A 21,048-nucleotide genomic window follows, 5' to 3' on the forward strand; every position below is an offset into this window, starting at 1 on the left:
AATGCCCAGAAAGAGCATCCTGGCTATGAGGAGAGACCAGCAAAGACAGAGCCTAGAACAGAGGACTTGTAAGAGGAATTATGTGACTTGCAATAACCAGGTATTGAGGTCTTTCCTGAAGATGTGCCATTTGGGCTGTGAGCAAAGATGCACAGACCGAGCATTCCCAGTTCTTCGGTCCAAGGTATGAGACACAGCGACCGCCAGAGTCCTGATGAATGCAGAGAGCAGGAAGTTGAATAAGGTATTAAGCGCCTTGAATGAAAGAAGAGACAGAAATATGCAGAGCCATTTGAGTGAGGCATAGAGCCTTGAAATAAGTTTGCTTAGGTACTGGTGGCCAATGCTGGTCGTTGAGACGACCCAAGATATGAACGAGGGTGGGTAAGATAAGGACAATGCACGGTGCCAAATTTTGAATTTCTTGGAGCCGAAGAAGAAAATACTCTGAAGAGCCCTAATATAGGACATTACAGTGACCCAGACGTGATGTGATCATGCCATTGATGGTGGTTTTTCCTGCCTTAGATAGAAGGAATGCAAAGCATTTATGAAATATTTTCAGACTGTGAAAGCAAGTGGCAGCCACTCTGGTGCCTTGGGAAACATTGCTAGATTATGGTTGCGGGTGATTCTAAGTCTACCCAAAGAAGAGTGTCACCAAGATCCAGAGGCCACAAAGCAGAGGTCCAGACTAAGGAAGATTTAACAAACATAGGGGCAGATTTACAAGCCCATTGCGCCACTTTTGCGTCACTTTCCCCATGTTAAAAGTGACGCAAAAGTGGCGCAAGGGGCTTGTAAATCTGACCCATAATTCCTTTGGTATTATCTCTGTTCAGCCTAAGTCAGTTAAGAAGCATCCCAAGAGGTGACCACCGGCATTTAAGCTCGGAACTGATAGAAGTTGTGAGACATGGAAATGGTAAGTTGAGTATTGGCTTCAAAGGACAGAACCTGAAATCAAAAGGATTTCCCCAGACAAGTTAACAGAGAAACATACATAATATATTGGGAAAGACCGAGGGCGGAGCCCGGTAGGACCTGACATGCAGAAATGGTAATATCAGCTTTGAAAGAAGGAAAAGATCATTTAAGTGCAAGAGAAGAGGAGTGAGAAGAACCACAACAGAGCATTAAGACAAATGGCACATTGACGGAGACACCCTAGGAGAAGAGAATGTCACACAAAAGCCAGTGAGAGGTCAAGTAGGACCTGGGTGGCAGATTCACCCTGATTCCAAGACGGTGCCGAAGCAGCCTGTGGCAGCCAGGATTGCAGATTTCGTGGTATCTGCAATGCAGCAGCAGATTGTGAGAAGTCTAGGATCTCAGTAGGTTCAAGATAGTTGGAAACGTTGCCTATTTACAAATTTCTCAGCAAGTTTAGTAGGTAATGGTAAGAGATATGGACCCGTAAGCCACAAGGTTAGCGGTGTCAGCCGTAGGTCTTTAGTAGAGGAACCACAGATACATGTTTCCAGGTGCTGGGAACAGAAGCGAACCCTACAAAATAGATTTATAAGATACATGAGATAAGGTCTGGTAAGGTTTGGGAAATGAATGGAGTGCACAATATTATTTGGTGTGCCAGATTTGATTGTGCAGAGGGCTTTGGTGGCATCTTCTATAGCGACCGAAGTTTGAGTGTTTATTAACACGCTGGTGGGGGCTGTCGAAAGAGTGTTTAGATGACTTTAAGAACAGGGTCAAATAATATTTTAAGTTTCAGCAAATTAATGTACAGCAAGGTTGCTTCAGAGAGAACACTAATAATGAAATCTTGGACGTGTTTTCATTAGGAATTACATTTTTGGATATAACCTACATAAAAAAAATTGTGAGTCTGCTTAGGTAGAGAGCCACTTGTACATTGCGTGTGGAAATTGGAAGGAATCCAGGAAGGAAGTAAGGGAGGGAGATATAGAAGGAAGGAGAGACAGAAGGAAGGCAGGAGAGATGGAAGGGATAGAGAGCCGGCTACAGGATGGATGAAAAAAATAGAGGAGAGGACATAGAAATGTTTAAGAGAGAGAGACAAAAGTGTGCACACTGACAGTGTCAAAGAGAGGATCCTCCATAGAGAGTGGACGAAAAAAAGAAAGACGGTGCGAAAGAAAGAGGATGAGAATGTGTGTTAGTCTGAGAAAGATGACCATTGACAGATTCTAGGTTTGGAAAAATATTTAAAGAAATAATTTCCACAGGCTCGAAATAAAGACTGTGTTTTTCCTTCTTCAGTGTCCAGCCGGACCTAGAAGCGTTTATTTTGGAAAATATTTTAAGTATAAGCAGAATATGGCGAAGCAAGTCGCACACTGATAACTGGGCACAAGCCTGTACCTAGTCAGAGAAAGACAATACAAGGGAAAGAACAAACAGTTTACAGGCAAACAAGGAGAGCAGGGTGGCTTATAGTGCAATGCAAATAAATTATTAAATAAGCTCGAACCCACAGTAACTGCCGTGACACATACAAATCACACAAACTGTCCTCTTTATGATTTGTATGTGTCACGGCAGTTACTGTGGGTTCGAGCTTATTTAATAATTTATTTGCATTGCACTATAAGCCACCCTGCTCTCCTTGTTTGCCTGTAAACTGTTTGTTCTTTCCCTTGTATTGTCTTTCTCTGACTAGGTACAGGCTTGTGCCCAGTTATCAGTGTGCGACTTGCTTCGCCATATTCTGCTTATACTTAAAATATTTTCCAAAATAAACGCTTCTAGGTCCGGCTGGACACTGAAGAAGGAAAAACACAGTCTTTATTTCGAGCCTGTGGAAATTATTTCTTTAAATATTTTTCCAAACCTAGGACCTTTGTTAAATTAAAATAAGTAATCCAACCCATGGTCCTCGGCCAATTCCTTTGGGTTCCCTTGTATACCTATACCTACATTGACAGATTCTGACCAGCTTGCCAGCCATATCCCAGGAATGCCCACCATGGGCTAGAAACAACCACCAGATGTCAGGAGTGTCCACAACACATCACCAGCCAGGGCAGGGGAGAAGTGGTGTGCCCACTCCTGAGGGCGGAATACTGTTTAGTCGACTCCTTTGGGAGCCCAAACCAGTCATGCGCACTCTGCCCTTTTTCCATGCAAGGTTCAATGCAGCCTACATGGAGAACATGGCCTTCCCGTAAGCCCCTGGCTGGGCATTTTCCCCACCAATCACAACACTGCCATTGCAGCGTTGTGATTGGCTTAGGGAAGGGAGGCTTCCTGCTTCCTGTTCTTGCCCGAGGCAGGAGAGGAGGAGCAGGCGCTGAGAAAATGCAGGGCTCGGCCGGCAGAAATTAAACCCCCCCAACCTGGCCCGCGCCACTCACCGCCTCCCCACCCCGATTAATGATGGTCGCTACTGCAGCAATACCAATCAGAAGCCAGGGATGGTCACTCTACGCCAGAGGTTTCTACCCTCATGCCATGACCTTCATTATGAGAATGAAAGCCATTACTGTTCCTCGGATGGCTACCATTATGCCAAGGATGGGCACACTATCCCAGGGCACAATATATACCAGAGACGGTGACAATAGTTGTTTGGACAACCACCACTGTGCGTGACATTGCCATAATCATACCAGGGATGGTGAAAATAATATAATAAGTCTCTAACCTCAATATCCACTATGTAGTCATGATTTCAAGGGGCAGCCGCAATATGGATGACCACCAAAAGAGTCATAGAACGTAACCACTTTCCACAATACGCCAAGGCCATTGTTATGCTGGTAATTTAACAAAGATGTCCACAAAATATCAAGGTAACCTTTCAGCAAGGCGTGGCAACCATGAGGGGATCAATAGGCAAGGATTCCCAGGAAATCCTGGGGCTACCATTATACCAGTGCCTGCCACCATTATGCCTAGAGGGGCACAACAATTTAGGACACCATCAGTATGTTAAGGATACCCACAGTATGGTATACAAAAATCCCATGCAGATATGCATATGCTCACATAATCACAAGCTTCCTCACATACGCACACACAAACTCTCGACCACCGACACACACAAGCAGGAGGAATCACTCTTACAAAAACCCACACACACATACACACACTCATTCACATGTGTGTACACTTCCATATGCTTCATTCAGTTCAGTAACTCTTTATTTGACCAGACAGGCCATAAAAGACAAAGAAACAACAATGCACAGCATACTAATACAACAAAAAGAGAATTCCACAATAGAAACATCAAATGAGTTATAGAACAGCAAGATATCTTGATCGATGAATATCAGCAACCAAAAATAAATACATATGATAATCTCACAAATGATTAAATGGGCAAATTGTCAATAGTAAAACCGGTGAGAGCAATATTAAAAAGAAAATTGTACAAAACAAGTGTGGCGGTCATATAAAGTCCTTCACTATCTTAAGAAATGTATTAGCTCTACATCGTTCTCCTGGCTCTGATAGCGGCTTTTAAGAAAGAGCACATTCTAAAAGAGATATTCAGAGGGTTTAACGACAGCAGATGATGTAGCGCTTCATTGTATCTGCGATAACCAAGGGTTTTTAACAAAGGCTTGCGAAAGTGCACCAGTGCATATTTATAACAAGCAAAAAATAATGTAACAAAGACTGTTCAGAGAGGTTATCACAAGGGCAAAATGTTGCGGAGCTGCCCAAGTTGGCATAAGAACCAGCAAAAGACAAAAGCCGCCATACAGTGTTAGATCTGAACCGAAAAAGCAAAGATCACTCCCAACCAGTTAATTCAAGTCCAAGATAGAAAACTGGCTCTGGGGAAGCGAGCAGCCTATTATAAAGGGACACTGTGCTTTTTGTGCTATCCAATGCAAATTTCCTTTCTTTGCAGAGCTGAAGATATAAATGCTTAACCATTAATGTATCCTCTTTCCCTATATCATCTGTAGGTAAAGAAAAGAGAGAGGACAAGCCCAAAGCCTTCAAAGTATTGGACATGTTAATCAGCCATGGTATAGTGCATCCTTTGTCCCGGCCGAGAGAATCAAAGATAATATCCCTGCATACCTTGTAATGGGGATTCACCCAGATACAAATCCAAAACAACATGGTGCAAGTGGACTATGCCCTCAATGTATTGCTGATCAACCTCTGAGTGGACCATATAACCCAGAGATGTTGGAGGGAGGTGTAAAAACCTTCAACAAATACCGTTTTATAAAGACTGAAGTGAAGAAGCATTGTAGTAGCCCCAAAGCCCTGCCCCATACAATGCTCCAGGGATACATCGAGCGTTGTACACTTTTAACAAGGGAGAAATATTACCTTTGAGTGAGGGGCTGGAAAGATTTAAAATGGCTGCCGCAGATCTGCTGAAGTTCTAGAGACAAGAAGTTCTCTGTGAGTGCCAGGAGCCTGCAGAGGTAAATGTGATTCCCATGTAACTTAACTCTATAACACCAACCAAAGACTGTCTTAAGATACTTTTACAAGGCCCACAAACCATGGTGTGTGACTTTGCCGTAATTTGTGGTCAGCTCTAGATTACTCATGAAGAGCAAGAACTAGTCCACTAGCTCACAGAAAGCTTTAGGTGGGCGCGACGGTAGGACCGCATTGTCCGCGTATAACAACGCGGGTACCTGGACTCTGGCGATTCTTTGGGTGTCAACGAGGCTGGATGTCAGGTAGGGACAAAGATCATTTATGTATATATAAACGTAGCGGGATGATGCGCACCTTAGCTTTCAAATCGACATGCAAGTAATACAAAAAGTTGACCAAGGGAGCTTCAATCCCAAGATCCAGCAGCATTAACAACAGTTTTGACCTATTCACTGAGTCAAAGGACGTGGACAGGCCCATAACCCCTAAATACAAGGGGCAGTGCTTGGCCATGGTGTATTTATGTAAAATTAAGCTCAAAATTAAGCACTGCTCAGTTGTTCTTGGTTCACGGGGGAACCTATACTGGAAGGGTTAGAGAATGATGTGCTCTTTGGCCCACTCAACGAGATGATTATAAATTACTTTTCCAATCATTTTAACTGTACTGTCTATGAGTGAGATTGTTCTGTAACATTTGGAGGCCACACAATCCCCTTTAAAAAAAAATGGACTATGGACGATAGGGACCATGATTGGGGGATATGCATGTTCAGTGAGCTACTAAAAATGTTGGTGCTCAACAGGCCCCATAACTCAATGTTACATTTTAGGAGATCGATCGGGATCCCATCAGACCCTTTCACATCCTTGTACAAATACTCTTATAGTACTTTAATACAGCTCCGGAGTTCTCTCTAGGACCTTGCACCCTGGACAGCCGGTGCTCAGTGTGTGGTGACAGTGGACGAGCAGCCTCATCTCTGGTTGTGCCTACGTATGCATCTGAAGATGCACAAACATAGACATCATTAATTTATTTACATTCATACCTACACTTCACAGGCCAGCTCTGCACAAACTTCAAAGATCTACAGGAGTGTTGCCTCCAGAGATCTATAGGAATGTTGCCTCCAGAAATGTACTGGAGTGTTGCCTCCAGAGATCCATAGGAGTGTTGCCTCCAGAAATGTATTGGAGCGTTGCCTCCAGAGATCTACAGGAGTGTTGCCTCCAGAGATCTATAGGAATGTTGCCTCCAGAAATGTATTAGAGTGTTGCCTCCAGAGATCTACAGGAGTGTTGCCTCCAGAGATCTATAGGAATGTTGCCTCCAGAAATGTATTAGAGTGTTGCCTCCAGAGATCCATAGGAGTGTTGCCTCCAGAGATCTACAGGAGTGTTGCCTCCAGAGATCTACAGGAGTGTTGCCTCCAGAGATCTATAGAAGCTTTGCCTCCAGAGATCTATAGAAGTGTTGTCTTCAGAGATCTACAGGAGAAAGGCCACACCTGCCATCTATGCCCGGGACCAGCTTCCAAACCATCACCGACTTCAGAGTCTGTGGCATCAGGGCCAGCGGTCGAGTGTGGCCCTGTAGGTGAACAACCCTGTTCCTGGGCTCTCTGCACTGGTGCTTCCTGGCCACTCAAGAGAGCTCTTAAGACCTTTGTGGTCACTGGGACCACTAAAGTCCATTCATATGCGCCTCAGTAGTTGTGTTTTACTTCTGTTGTAGCTCCAGACAGGCATATGTAGCAGGGGCTCCCATGTTGTGGATCACAGCTGTAGCGTAGGTTTTCCTATGGCGGCTGCTATATCCTCCCCCAAAGCCTGCTGCATTATACAGCATTTACTTTGCACATGACTTCTACTGCAGAGAATGCACCTAACGCCTAGTCAGCGACTGAATACATACAATACGCTTTTAGTCATACACATGCACCGTGTCAATGTATGCAGTATTCCGAGCCGCGTCTCTACAGGCTCTGCGACAATACATGAATGAAGCAGCTACTAGAAGCCTCGGGCTGGATAGCCAGCACTAAGCTAGTAAGTCGTATATTAAATGCATACATAAATATTAAAGCTAGTAAGTCTTAGAATAATACATACTAACAACATTAGGCGCGTAAGACTCTGCACGGCAATGGAGCACAAAGGAGGAAGCCTTCAATATTCAGGGTGACGAGAGCATATTGATGCCAACAGTGCATCTTCGACACAAAGCAAATGCATAGTAACAGTATATATGCTTTAAATTAAACACGATAGGCAATTTAAGCATTTGTGTAGGTGCGTGCTATCCCTTTAACGTTTTTAGGTCTGGTGTTAGCCAAGACTCTCTGCTTTTATTTTACTAAAATGATATATAATATACAAACAGGGCTTCCAACCAGCCCTATTCATCCATTGGTCGGATGGTGTGTCACATGTAGAGTATTTATATAGCGCACTTCTACCCGGAGGCCTCGTAGTGCTGTATTCATACAGCTGTGGAACCCATCCTGGCTTTCCTGTGAAATGTCCACTCCTGGGCACCTACAAGGTGAAGCCAGGCATCCACAGCGCTGCTGGGGCCGTTGTGGAAATTAAGCAAGCTATTGCCCAGAGTCACAGAGTGGGACCCATGATTAGACTAGGAACCGAGGCGAGAATTATCAGGTCCAGGGAAATTGAGTCCAAGAGCCGCCGAGGCGGGAATCGAACCCTGGTCCCGGGCCAGCCCTCTGCATCAGGGTCTGCCGCTCTAATCCTTGAGCCACACTTCCGCCCACTGCAGCATACAGCATGGGGCAGTGAGACAAGGAAGATGACAACACACAAAATAGTTCCCTTCATTGTCAGTGACTAGTATGACAATGCGTTTTTTGAAACCAAAAGAATTATTTTTTTAGGTGAGAGTCTGTAGACTTCCCCAGCAACTAAGCTGTGCAAAAACCATGACAAAACAAAACAAGCATTAACAAAGCCAAAAGGCTGGCAACCAACGGCAGGCCTATTGGCTGTGCCATTGGTTGTTGAACACTGCTACCAGCTTCTAAACTAATTCATTTTGTATCAAAAGGTCTTTTTGATTTGCACTCAAATTAGTGCAAACCACGTATGAGGTTTGTCAAGACATGTTTCTGCTACTTTAAACACCACATCTAAATAAAGGTGCTTAAAATGATGCTCCATACATCAGACTTTAGGGAGTCTGTTTAATGTGAGCTACCTCACAGGATACACAAAACCTGCACTCTAGAAATTCCGTTTTGCCCACTGTACAGAACATGGCCCTCTCTAACATAGGTATTTCATGCCCCTATGTATAGTAGAAATAAATCATGGATCATGTCTGTAACCAACCTATTTGGCACACTGCATGTAGAGGCTGTTCGAGCAGTAGCAGCACCCCCCCCCCCCCCCAAGCGCCTTGAGACCCTCCGGGTAAGTAGTGCGCTCTATAAATGTCTCTGATTGATTGATTGATTGATTGAGCGCACTTTTTCAGAACTATGCAAACTTGATACATAAAAAGCCACTTCTAAAAAGTATTTTGTCTCTGTATATATGTGTGTTACACACATATGTTCCTCGATGCACAGTAATAAAGGGACGGTTCTGTCTTACAATACAAATCCACTCAATGCCAAATGAAGGGCAGGCACCTTTGCACTTCCGGGTTTTGTTTACTGCCTGGCACAAGGGTACACTGCGCTATACCAGAAATGGAAAGAGAAGGTGTTCATGTTCTCCGTGATTCCAGAGCAAACATCTGTGAACTGTGGCACACAACATTTCTGTTGCACTCAACAAACAAAACATTTTGCCAGGGTTTCCTTCAGAAGGACCATACTGGCCTCCTTAACCCAGTCACTGTCACCCACAAACACAATCTGAATGAAAATGTGGACGAGTCTTCTCTGTATAGGCAGCAGTGGAGAGGGCATTTTGAACTACAAAAAAGATTATGGCAAGCCAGGTCAATGGTTTAGCAGCCCATTGCATGCATGACAAATTAGGATATTATTGTAAATTGTCGAACACTTCATATACAATAACAAAATACAGCCATAGCATAATTTAGTTAGAATCATAGCATTTCAGATGTCTCTGTTTTACATTGAAACACCGGAGCATCGCAGATACACCTGCATAACACCTCTTGCAGGCCCATAGTCTCAAGCCAAAATTCAGCTCTTGGGGGCATATTATCAAGGACAGGCGATACATTATCGCCGCTTTTATCGGCAGGAAACTGCCGATAAAGCGGCGATAATGGCCTTGATAATATGCTCTATGAATTCCAATCGAAGCCCATGTTAGACATCTAACATGGGCTTCGATTGGAATTCATAGAGCATATTATCAAGGCCATTATCGCCGCTTTAAGTGGCGATAATGTATCGCCTGTCCTTGATAATATGCCCCTAGGAGCGGGCGCACATCATGCACAATTCTACACAACCCTGGAACGCTATCAGCTCGCAAAGCTTTCCTACCAGCACTTAGCGGTCGCTGCCCATTCGCTTTATGCGTGGACACCATTCAACCATGTGTGTGCGCAAGGCACTCATCCCTTGGTGATAAATTGGCTGCAGGTTTATAAACAAGCTGATGTTATGGAATTGGAGACATGGGTTCTAATACCAGATCAGCAAGCGACAAATGACACGAGATTGTGGCCAAATATTTCTATTTCTGTTTGCTTAACATTGTACATTTGTGTAACATAAGAAATGGCAGTATAAGGTCTGCTTTTTTGTCATGTCCCAGCTACGTGTTCCCACCACCTTATACTTCCTAGCTCTATAGTGCGGTCTCAACTGGTCCCTATATGTCCCGTAGTTTGTACCTCACCTCACACAGATGTATCAAGGCTTTGTGCTGATGCAGTCACAAAAGGTGACGCAAGCCAGCAAGAAAATATTTACTGTCCAGTGCAAAGTTGTCTAAAAGTAATGCAAACAGTGCTGTGTGATACTTGACATTACTTGGCATTCTGGTGTATACAAAGAGTGATAGAATGCTTGCATGATTCTCAGCCACTGGTAATCACTCTGGGGCGCTTCCCAGTCCATCATTATTTTGCACACCAGGGCCACTAAAATAAAGCTTGGCTGAAGAGCCCTAGCAAGTGTGAAACAGATCCTGGGTTGCTTTTGCTCCAGTTCAGGGAGGACCTGACCTGTTAGTTCTGGGTGGACTGTTCCCATTGGAGCAGAGTCAATACTGATTTGCATATGGCTGGATCCATACTGAGGCGGCATGGTGTGTAAAAAACAATGCATTTGGATGCAGCCCAAGCAATTGCCATTGGCTGAAATTGATTCCAGCATTCCATCCACCACCTTGTTTTTGTTTGCACTTTGCACTCTGGGGCATTCAATGGGTGGTCAATAGGCATTCCCATGACACCACCCAACGCTTTTGACTAGCTTGTCTAGAAAAAGCTTTGCACCAAAAAGGTATTCCTCTTTGAGGCAACCGCATAGTAGGAAAAAGGTGTATATCTCCAAACTTTTCAAATATTTCATGTGTGTTGCTCTGTACAGCACACTTACAAAATAGGAAACATGTTAAAGTATGTCTGAGAATAGTATTTTGTACTGGAAGGGTACCACTGTGGTGCAGATTTGTGTGCATGGCAGGCAACCTAATTATATGTCAGCGGAAGAAAGTAGCAGTGTCATACCTTAATAGAGATGCCACTGTCCTGCTTATTCATTCTCACGCAACATGGCGCAACAACTTTAGTTGTGCACTCAATGAAATAGTAGTAAAACAGCTCCCACATATTTGAGGTGCTCGTGTTACAAAAATAATCTCTGTAAAGTGCATTGTGCTGACTGGAGCTAGGACCATGCTACATTAAATACCAAAAAAGGAACAACATTTGGTTTGGAGACGTAATGAGAACTATATCATTGTGTCAATTTCACCATCGTATTTGGGTTTACCTATGCCCTTATCAAGTGGGCATACAATACACCCAACTGAATGAAGCCTTGACCCTGGATGATGTGACATTACCCTGCCCCAGGGAATCAAAGCAAGCACCGTTTTCTCTTGGTACTTTTCTGGCACAAATAGCACATGTTTATCTGTCCTTGACTCATGCAGAATGTAATTGCTTTGACAACATATGATCTGAACAAAAAAAGAAACGGAAGTCATTAAAACAAAACAGGTCTTAAAGAATACCTATTCAATATGTCGAATAGGCGGCAACAGCCTGAGGAAAATTAAAACATTGATTCACAGTCGGTGAACTTTGACCTGACGTTTGTGAGAGGCCACAGTCTGAACTCTGTTCTCGGTCCTCATTGGTCATGCTGACTAGTGTAACATTTTATTTAGGCCCGCCCTTTGCTCATTAGGGTGTATACCCTTGCTGCCCCCATGTTCGTCCGTCTCTAGTAATCAGCTGGTCTTCTTCCCCCCCCCCCCCCCACCCCCCCCCCCCCACAGTAGAGAGAATGGGACTTACCTGAGTGTTTTTCGTATCATATCTTCGTCTGTGATGCCATAGTATGTCAACGTCTCATTCCAGGTTGGGTTTAGGGTGTTCCGCAATGTTTTTGTTCTTAGTTTATTTGCCTAGAAAAAATGGACAGACTAGCTATTAGCACTGACAATGCAAGTGACGATGAGTGGCCAGTTCATTTCAGAATACAGGGCTAGCATATTTCATGTCAAGACCGCAGCAATGGCATAGGAAACGAAGGGGGCGAGGCGGTCCGCCCTGTGCAGCAAATGTTTTGGGGGTGGCGGCCTCACTCCCACCGTTCTTACCTACGGCATCGCCAGCACCGTACCCCCCACTCTTACATACGGCAGCGGGGCGGTCACAGCAGGGACCTCTACGGGCAGCAACTAGTCCAGCTACACCACTGGACAGAATGCTAGAAATATTTTATTGTTTACTCCATTATAGTAACTTTTAACTAGATACAAAGTTCCAGAATTAGAAACAAAATCATAAACTCCTTCTGTATGAGGGGGAAAGACAGCCTATAGACTAGAGTTCCCCGAATATTCTCAGCTCGCAGCCCTAAATTTCAAAACGATATCAGATGACAGCATACTGTGAGTTGAGGCAGTCCACATTTACGTGGACTTTCGGGACCTTCGCAAAGATTGGTGAAGGTCCTGCTCCCAAACATAGAGATACAAGTTAGCTTGCTGGCCCATGAAAGGGAACTGGACAAAATGCTGCACACATAAAGTGTGTGCCATAAAACATCCCTGCCGCCCCACTGATGTTCAACTCACTTGTCCACCGGCCACATCTTATAACTCCTTAGGCGAGCTCTGCAGCTCTGCTCTAATTTAATTGTCCCTTCTCAGTATCTCTGTCTTTCTGTTGACAGCTCAGATACCTAAAACTGGGTAAATGCATATGCTACAAGATACTTATTCTAGCAAATACAACACAAATTGGACCAACAACATCCTGACTGCATTTAGTTTTGTACCTGGTCGTCAATTCAATCAATCAATCAATCATTTGTAAAGTGCACTACTCACCCGTGAGGGTCTCAAAGCGCTGGGAGGGCGGGGAGTGCTGCTACTGCTCGAATAGCCAGGTCTTGAAGGCTAGTAGGGGCTGGGTCTGCCGTAGGAGGAGGAGGAGACTGTTTCAGGTCTTGACGGCGAGGTGGGAGAACAATCTGCCGCCGGTGGTCGCTTTTGGGATGAGGGGGACGTTGGCGAGGGCATGGTCGGCGGAGCGGAGCGGAGCCGGCGGTTTGGGTTGTAGAAGGTGAGTCGTCTGTTGAGGTATGCCGGACCAGTGTTGTGAAGTGCCTTGTGTGCCTGGGTGAGGAGCTTGAAGGCCCTCACTGGCTTCTTGACAGGAAGCCAGTGCAGGTCTCCCAGGTGGAGTTTGATGTGACTGTGGCGAGGGATGTCGATGATCAGGCGTGCGGAGGCATTCTGTATGCGTTGTAGTTGTTTCAGGAGTTTGGTTGAGGCTCCTGCGAAGAGGGCTTTTCCATAGTCCAGCATGCTGCTGACGAGGGCCTGGGTGACCGTTCTTGTTTTGGTGGGGATCCACCTGTAGATCTTGCGGAGCATGTGTAGGGTGTTGAAGCAAGAGGCCGAGACAGCGTTGACTTGTTTGGTCATGGAGAGTGTCGAGTCGAGGATAAACCCCAGGTTGTGTGGGTGGTAAATGGGTGTTAGTGGTGCTCCCAGTGCGGATGGCCAATAGGAGTCGCCCCAGGCTGAGGGAGTGGAGCCGAGGATGAGGACCTGCGTCTTGTCCGAGTTCAGCTTCAGGCGGCTGTTCTTCATCCACTCGGCGACGGCTTTCATTCCTTCGTGGAGGTTGGTTTTGGCGGTGAGGGGGTCAATGGTGAGGGAGAGGATCAGGTGGGTGTCGTAGGCATAAGAAAGGATGTTGAGGTCGTGCAGTCGGGCGACGTGGGCAAGCAGTGCCATGTAGACTTTGAACAATGTCGGGCTGAGGGATGATCCTTGGGGTACGCCGCAGATGATCTTTGAGGCTTCGGAATGGAAAGGGGGGAGGCGGACGCTCTGGGTTCTGCTGGAGAGGAAGGAGGTGGTCCATTCCAGAGCCTTGTCTCGGATCCCTGCGCTGTGGAGGCGTGTGCGTAGGATGCGGTGGCAGATGGTGTCGAAGGCGGCTGATAGGTCCAGAAGGATGAGGGCCGCGGTTTCGCAGTTGTCCAGCAGGGCCAGTCTCCAGGGGTCATTAAGGCCATATTAGTAGCAAAAAGTACCTAAAGCTCTAGATGTTGTTTACTTCACGTAGCTTGCAAATCTTTCACATATGGCCCCTAGCTCCTAAGCAGCCAATGAAAGGCAATTGAGAAGATAAAAGTAGTGCTAGCGATCAACCCTGTGATGTTAGTTTTATATAAAAGGGTGCACGATTTCACTTCAGCTACCACTGGAATTTTGGTTAATCAATGTCTATAGTTTTGGTCCTTGGGGCCTGTTTTGCATAAATTTAGAGAGTTGCTAAATCTTTAAAGCAATATTGTCCCTGCGGTATAAAGAATCTAAACTTAGAAAAAATTAGACAACTTTAGCGTTATGTCAGTGCGGCCACCTGTAGTCAGGGGGTAGCTTCGGGGGAGTGGGGTTTGAGGTGTTTGGTAAAAGCATTCTTTGCTTGGCAGGTTCTGGCGGCCCTGAGTTGGGTCTGTTTTGTCAGTGTTGGTTTTTGCCATCGTTATGATTTCACTAACAGTTTTTATCTTGCTCATTTTTTGGATTAGGAACAGTGACTGGCTCATCAAAAAGTAGTAAATCTTCACCCAGTTAAGTATTCCTTAAATGGATGCAAATTTACAACTTTTTGGAATTCACAAACATTGGCAGTAGTAGGCTTGGAAAGCCTCACCAGTCTCAGGTTCCAGTCATACTACTGGCAATCAAAACCCAAAAGGTGATGGGACAAATTTTTACTAGCACAAACCGGTCGGGTATTTGCTTGAATGCAAAATGCATTTAGCATAATTAAGCATAATTTCAAGTAATTTTGCTGTAATTTCGAGTGATTTTGCTACACAAATGTATGCAAATTACTCTCACCCCTGCTTATTATCGCACCGCAGGTATCCGCTGGATCGCAACGGGTGTTGGCACTACAGTCAACACATGATGGAAGTGCAAATTGTGGTCTGAATGTACCATGATGCAAAGGAGCAAACGTTTCTGGATATGAAGTAGTGTCTGGCTACACCCAAACTGATTTTTATGACCTTCTCTACCATTTATCACACATGCCTAATGTTCCTTTTTGTATACATTGCATTCCAGCCCATTGATTACACTTCATTTGTTCTGAGCCGGAGAGTACGTCCTGAGCCGGACAGTATGGCCCAGGTGCGGAGAGTATGGCCCAAGCCGGGGATTTCTGCTAAGATGTTTGTCTTAGATTGCCTTTGTGAATAGGGTATTTAGGAAGGCTCCAATAGAAGGAACTGGCATAATCAATTATTTACATGACTAAGGCCAAGGCATCTCTGTAGTACAACATTTCTTAATCTTCTTAATCCAACACAGTTGGAAGAAGATAGAGGCGGTTACAGTGCCAATCTGCTGCTTTAGAGATAGTTCCTCATCAATGATAAAGCCAAGTCTTTTTACTGACTTCCTAGGAGCGAGGAACCGATCTCATTAGGCCAGAAGGAGGGGTTCCAGAGGTCAAGCCTATTTTTGGTGGTCACTATCTCCTTTTTATCAGAGATAAGCTTCAGATAGTTGCTAATCACCCAATCCCAGATGTACAGCATTGTTTCTTGAAAATGCAATCTGAAGTTAGGGGTATAATTGATTATAAAGAGCAGTTGTATGTCATCCGCATAATTCAAAATATTGACTTTCTTGTTTTTGAGAGAGTGCATCAAAGGGCGGATGTAGAGATTGAAAAGATGAGGAGAAAGATGTTACACCCCACAATTCAGTATAGAAGGGATCCTGTCCTTCCATCTTTGCTTCTCATGCTTCCTAGTGTTAGGTGTGTTTCCTCGTTCCTGATTCCTGTCCAGAAGTCTCAGTTTTTTCCTGGAGTTTTGGAGTCCAGCATTTCCAGCGTCTTCTCCTGCTTACTTGCCTCCTGCTCCATGCTGTTGCCCTTTCTGCCACTGGATTCTTGCTGTCACCTGTAGGTGTTTTGTCCTTGGGCTTTTTCCTCCATCTGGGGTTCCTTCTTGAAGACACTAGCTGCTAGTGGCTTCCTAGTATTGCTGGAATTGTTGCTAATAGAAGGGGTCACCCATATCTTTGGGAGACAAGAACAGCCAAGGCCGGGTACTTTCTGTCTCCTCGTCGTCAACATCCTACAGATCGCCGCCTGGATCCTAACACTTTTAAGCCCTTCGGCCTCACGTTATACCAGTTTTTAGAGACCCTCTCTCTTGTCAAAGGCCCTTGGCTGTGGCTCATGCCTATAACTTGGGTTCAGGGCAATTAACAACCGGTGTAGGTCACGGCAGCAGGCTATAAGTCAGAGGGCTTTTGAACATATGTGAAAAGAAATCAAGAATTGATATGTTACCTAGGGCTAAAAAAACAAATTGGGTAAAATAAATGCTTTTCGACCATTCAGATCATTACTTAAAGGGTACATCCAGTGAATGATGTGCCAAACAATGGAACATTCTAGAAAGCCTATTGTTATTGATTGACAAAGAAGCAGAGCTGGGTAAAAAGTAGTTTTTTTCTTTATGTTGATCGGCCCTTTCAGGTTTTAATGAAGCTGTTCAGAAAACAAGTCAGAACTTTAAATTGAAAAATGTCTTATGTGGAGGCTGTCTACTTGTGAGTAATTTGTAGGCGAAATATCCTCGCGGCAAGGCATGGTTTATTGTTAGATTGTGAACGTCATACACAATTAAACAAATATAATGAACATGTGTAGCCGTCCCTTAATAGCAAGGTGTGATATTGTAATAGTAATTAGGGATTTAAATAGCATATAAAACAAAACTGCATAATGATTGCAAGCATATACACTGATCAGCTCATGGCGAGGTGTGATGCTGTGATATTTGAGGTGTAAAACTGCATCCTTCTTGGCTTGCAAAGGAACAGTATCAGATCTCGAATAACAGAGCATGAAAATCATTCGGGCTAGCAGGAAATCCTAAACAAACCAAGGCATCAGTAGATTCAATGACAAACACCCTCTTTCAGAAGTAAGGGTTAGATGTACGAAAAGTTTTTGCATTTGTAAATGGTCGGAAATGCTATTTACAAATGCAAAAGCCCCTTTCAAAATGTATGATTTCTTCCTATCGGAAATCGCTATTTTTGCGATTCCAAATAAGGAATCACAAATAGGGATTTCCAAATTGCGAATGGCAATTTGGTATGTATGAAACATTTCCTAATTGCTAATAGTGGTCAAATGCAGTTTTAAGAAATCCAATTACCACCAATTTTAATCTGGTGCTAATCAGGTGCAACCTATTTAATCTGGCCCAAAGTGCCGCAGACACTTATACAATGGCAGCATTGTATGGTTTGGCGAGGAGGATGAGGATTTCGGCTGGAATGCAGAGGAGGAGACAGAAGAGGATTTTTAGGGTTATGGTAACCCTGTTCAGTCTAAGTGAGGAGAAGAGGAGAAGATATTTGAGAAATACATGCTCAGTAGTCAGCTAATTTTAGAATTGATTGCTGATTTACATCCACACTTCCAGATCCCCACGGATAGTAGCAATGCTATTCCACTGCATGTGCAGGTACTGTATTGCCTACACCTTTTAGCATCTGGACGTTATCAGGGAGCAATGGCAGTAGCAGGGGGAGTGTTCCAAAGTGCATTATTACATTTTTTTCCATAAGTTTCTTGATGTTATGTTGTCCAAAATTAATAAGTACATTTATTTTCCTGTATCTCAACAGGACTTAGAGCATGCAAAAATATAATTTCATCGTCTGGTACAGTTTTCTAATGCCATAGGCTGTGTTGATGGTACCCATGTTGCTATCTGTCCACCATCTGCTCATGGACCCATTTTTCAAAACCGCAAAACTAGTCACTGCATCAAAATATAGGTTGTGTTTGATGGATCCTGTATAATAACAGACCTTGTAGCCCAATTTCCAGACATTACTCATGATTCATGGTGATGACATTCGGGAAACTGGAACCCACCTGGTCCCATCGATGGTGGCCAACTGAGATGGGATCTCCACCAGAACCTGTCACCAAGGTTCGTAACCTTGGAGTTATATTTTACAATAGACTGACCTTCCACCATCATGTCAACTCCGTAGTTTCCACTTCCTTCTTCACCCTGAAAAAAATTAAAAAACTTCTTCCCTACCTTCCCATTTCAGCTGGTAAAACCCTAATCAGCACTTTGGTTTTCGCCAAAACAGATTACTGCAATGCCCTCCTTCTTAATGCCCAGGAAAAAGTTCTTAATAGGCTTCAGCTAGTACAAAATGCCTCAGCCAGAATTCTACTGGGCATTCCTAAATTCACCTCCAGCGCCCCGTATATCCAACAGCTCCACTGGCTCCCCGTCAGGAGTCGTACAAAGTTCAAGGCACTGTGTATTGCCTATAAGGCCATCAACAACTTAGGCCCACAGTTTCTCAAAGACGCCCTCTGCCCGCTAGAAAATCTAAGAACACTTCGCTCCTCCTCAGCTCATCTGCTTAAAGTTCAACGAACTAAAAAGGCCAACTGGGGTGACAGATGCTTTGTGATTTCGACGCCAAACTTTGGAATGCACTCCCCCTCTCCATTAAAATGGCCCCAACGCTCATTAGCTTCAGGAAGAAATTAAAAACTTGGCTTTTCCCACATTAAATTCTGCCATAGCCATCGTTCTGTTTACTGAGTGCCGAGACACCCCCGGGTATTTGTGCGCTATAAAAATTGCAAAAAACATAAACATAAACATAAACATTCATATATATTCCGCCACAGTGGGATATATAATAAGCTGTCTTTAGGTGATTTTCGTGACAGTTTTCTACTTTGTAATCCCACAATAAATACACCCAGTTTAGCATGCATACCAAAAAGTCATCCTAATTTTTGTTTTTGTAATGTTTTAGGAGACATTGTATATGCATTGCATTCCTGGGTCTTGACACCTTATTTAAATCCAAATACAAGGAGTGAGCGGAGATACAAACGTGCTCACAAAACTACACTCTTTCTTAGAGAGGACATTTCGAATCCTAAAAAGATATTTCAGGGGTCTGCACAAGAGTGGTGGAGCCCTCCAGTACCAAAAAATGTTGCTAAATCATAGCAACATGTGAAATGTTGCATAATCTTGCAATCAGGAGGAGTCTACACAATGTGGAGATTGAATCAGATTCTGATCCTGGGGATAGAATACCGTAAATACAACACCAACAGGATGCCTCTTGTGCTGCTGATGGTAGAGCACGTCATGCTGGGATCAATACAAAATATTTTTAGGGGAAGTAAAAAGGGATTATCTAACAAAGTAGCGGGACTTGAGGGCTTATTACGGGGTCCAGCATACATGCCCAAACAATACTCAACAAGAAAGGTATGCTGTTCCTGAGGCGAAGAACGAGATAAGGAGATAACAAGAGGGAAGTCCTCCTTGTCGGGACTAGAGTCCTCACACACCCAGCAAGCTAGGTGTCATGCTTCATCATATGGACTTGCTCCTCGTCGGGCCGGCGCTGCAATCCCCGACCGGCACCCTAAAATGGGCTCTTTAGTGGAGATCTTTTGTTCCTGCCGTATGGTGCATGGATGTGAGGGCCCTAAAAAACAACAGTGTAGATGAGATGAGCTGAGCTCCACTGGACCATAGAGCCAGAGAGCAGCCACTCAAGCTGTTTTTAAGAAGGTGGATTACCAGTTTAATAAAAAGTTTATGTGGACTATCCAACCTTTTTTAACGTCACCCACTTGCACCACATCTACACCACCGTTGTCCGCCTTGGGAACAGCATACCTATCTCGTTGAGTAAGTATAAAGGGATTATCAGAAATAATAATGAAAACAATACCACATGTGTGATGGTGGTTTTAAATCAATATGTTCCAATTATTCTGGATTCATTCTCATTTTGTTTTGAAATATCAATAAATATACATCATGAATAACTTTGTTCACAAATGTTTAGTGTTTTTTAATTAAGCAAACATGATAAGAAGTGAAATGCATACGAAAAGACACCAAACAGATTAGTGCTATCTTCTGTCTCTGCTTGCACTACTTTTCTCAGCAATACCTGCCTATGGAGTCTTGTCAACATTTGACCTTGATTTATGTCAGCGTATATGCCTACATTTTGATTCATCAGTTACAGAGAAGCTACTATAGCCTTATAGCCCGCCATAGCGGGCTATACCGGCTATTAAAGGCCCGCTGAATCGTTAAAGGCCCGAGCCAAAGGCGAGGGACTTTAACGAGACAGCGGGACTTTAATAGCCGGTATAGCCCAGCTACGAAGGGCTATAAGGCTATTAGAACATTCTGCCACTAGAGGGCAGAATGTTCTAACAAATTAAACAAAGGGTTCTCGAAGCTCGAGGGGATATAAATCCCCTCGAGCTTCGAGAAGCCTTTGAAGAACATTAAAATGTTGCTCTGCGGGCCTTTACCGGCCCGTAGAAGCAGGGAGCACTCCATTGTCTGCAATGGAGCTCCCAACATTCCAATGTTCTAATTACGCTTGATATCTCTTCTCTATCCCCTAACCCTTCTTCTGATGGCCCTGATATTACACTGGTTTGAATGTTTCTACGGCGGATGTAACCTTCACTAACCTCCACACGCTACATCACTACAGCAGCAGTGACCCATCTGAGTTTGAATGTTGATTGTGCTCCTAAATAAACTGCTTGTAGCGTGTACTAGACGGTTAATGAATTGGCTTAATGTATGAAACCTCACCATGTGCTGGTGATACCTACACCTTTGTGTGGAGTAGTCTTGTTGCATTGTTGTAACTAGCTTATCTATTGATTCAGTTAGTCTTGCAAAGTTGTTATTCATCATGATCTGACCATCCTCAACTGTTTCCTAAAACTCTCTTGCCCATCAAGCAATTAGGACATTGTGTGATTGATACACGTAAGTTGACAATTTATATTTTAATATGTTTGGTCTGCAGCTGCTGCACAGAGAGCATAGAGCCTCTAACCTTCCAAACAATTGAGATGCCCCTGAAAAACTTTCTGCGGCAAGGAGACCAGCATTACAAACTGTGGCATGATGACACCTCTGCAAAAACCAGTGA

At 44.1% G+C, this 21,048-nt stretch overlaps 1 protein-coding gene across 1 annotated transcript in view; it reads right to left on the reverse strand.

Annotated features, from left to right (window-relative positions):
• The window catches only part of DOC2B (double C2 domain beta), a 2,126,151-nt gene that overhangs the window by 990,991 nt on the left and 1,114,112 nt on the right, over positions 1 to 21,048 (reverse strand). Inside the window, exon 4 of the mRNA XM_086958530.1 lies at positions 11,813 to 11,922. Within this exon, the coding sequence (XP_086814656.1) occupies positions 11,813 to 11,922 (110 nt within the window). The remainder of the gene's footprint in view (positions 1 to 11,812; positions 11,923 to 21,048) is intronic.

The sequence above is a fragment of the Lissotriton vulgaris genome, chromosome 2_1, assembly GCF_964263255.1.
Source record: "Lissotriton vulgaris chromosome 2_1, aLisVul1.2, whole genome shotgun sequence".
In the NCBI taxonomy this organism is placed as follows: Eukaryota; Metazoa; Chordata; class Amphibia; order Caudata; family Salamandridae; genus Lissotriton; species Lissotriton vulgaris.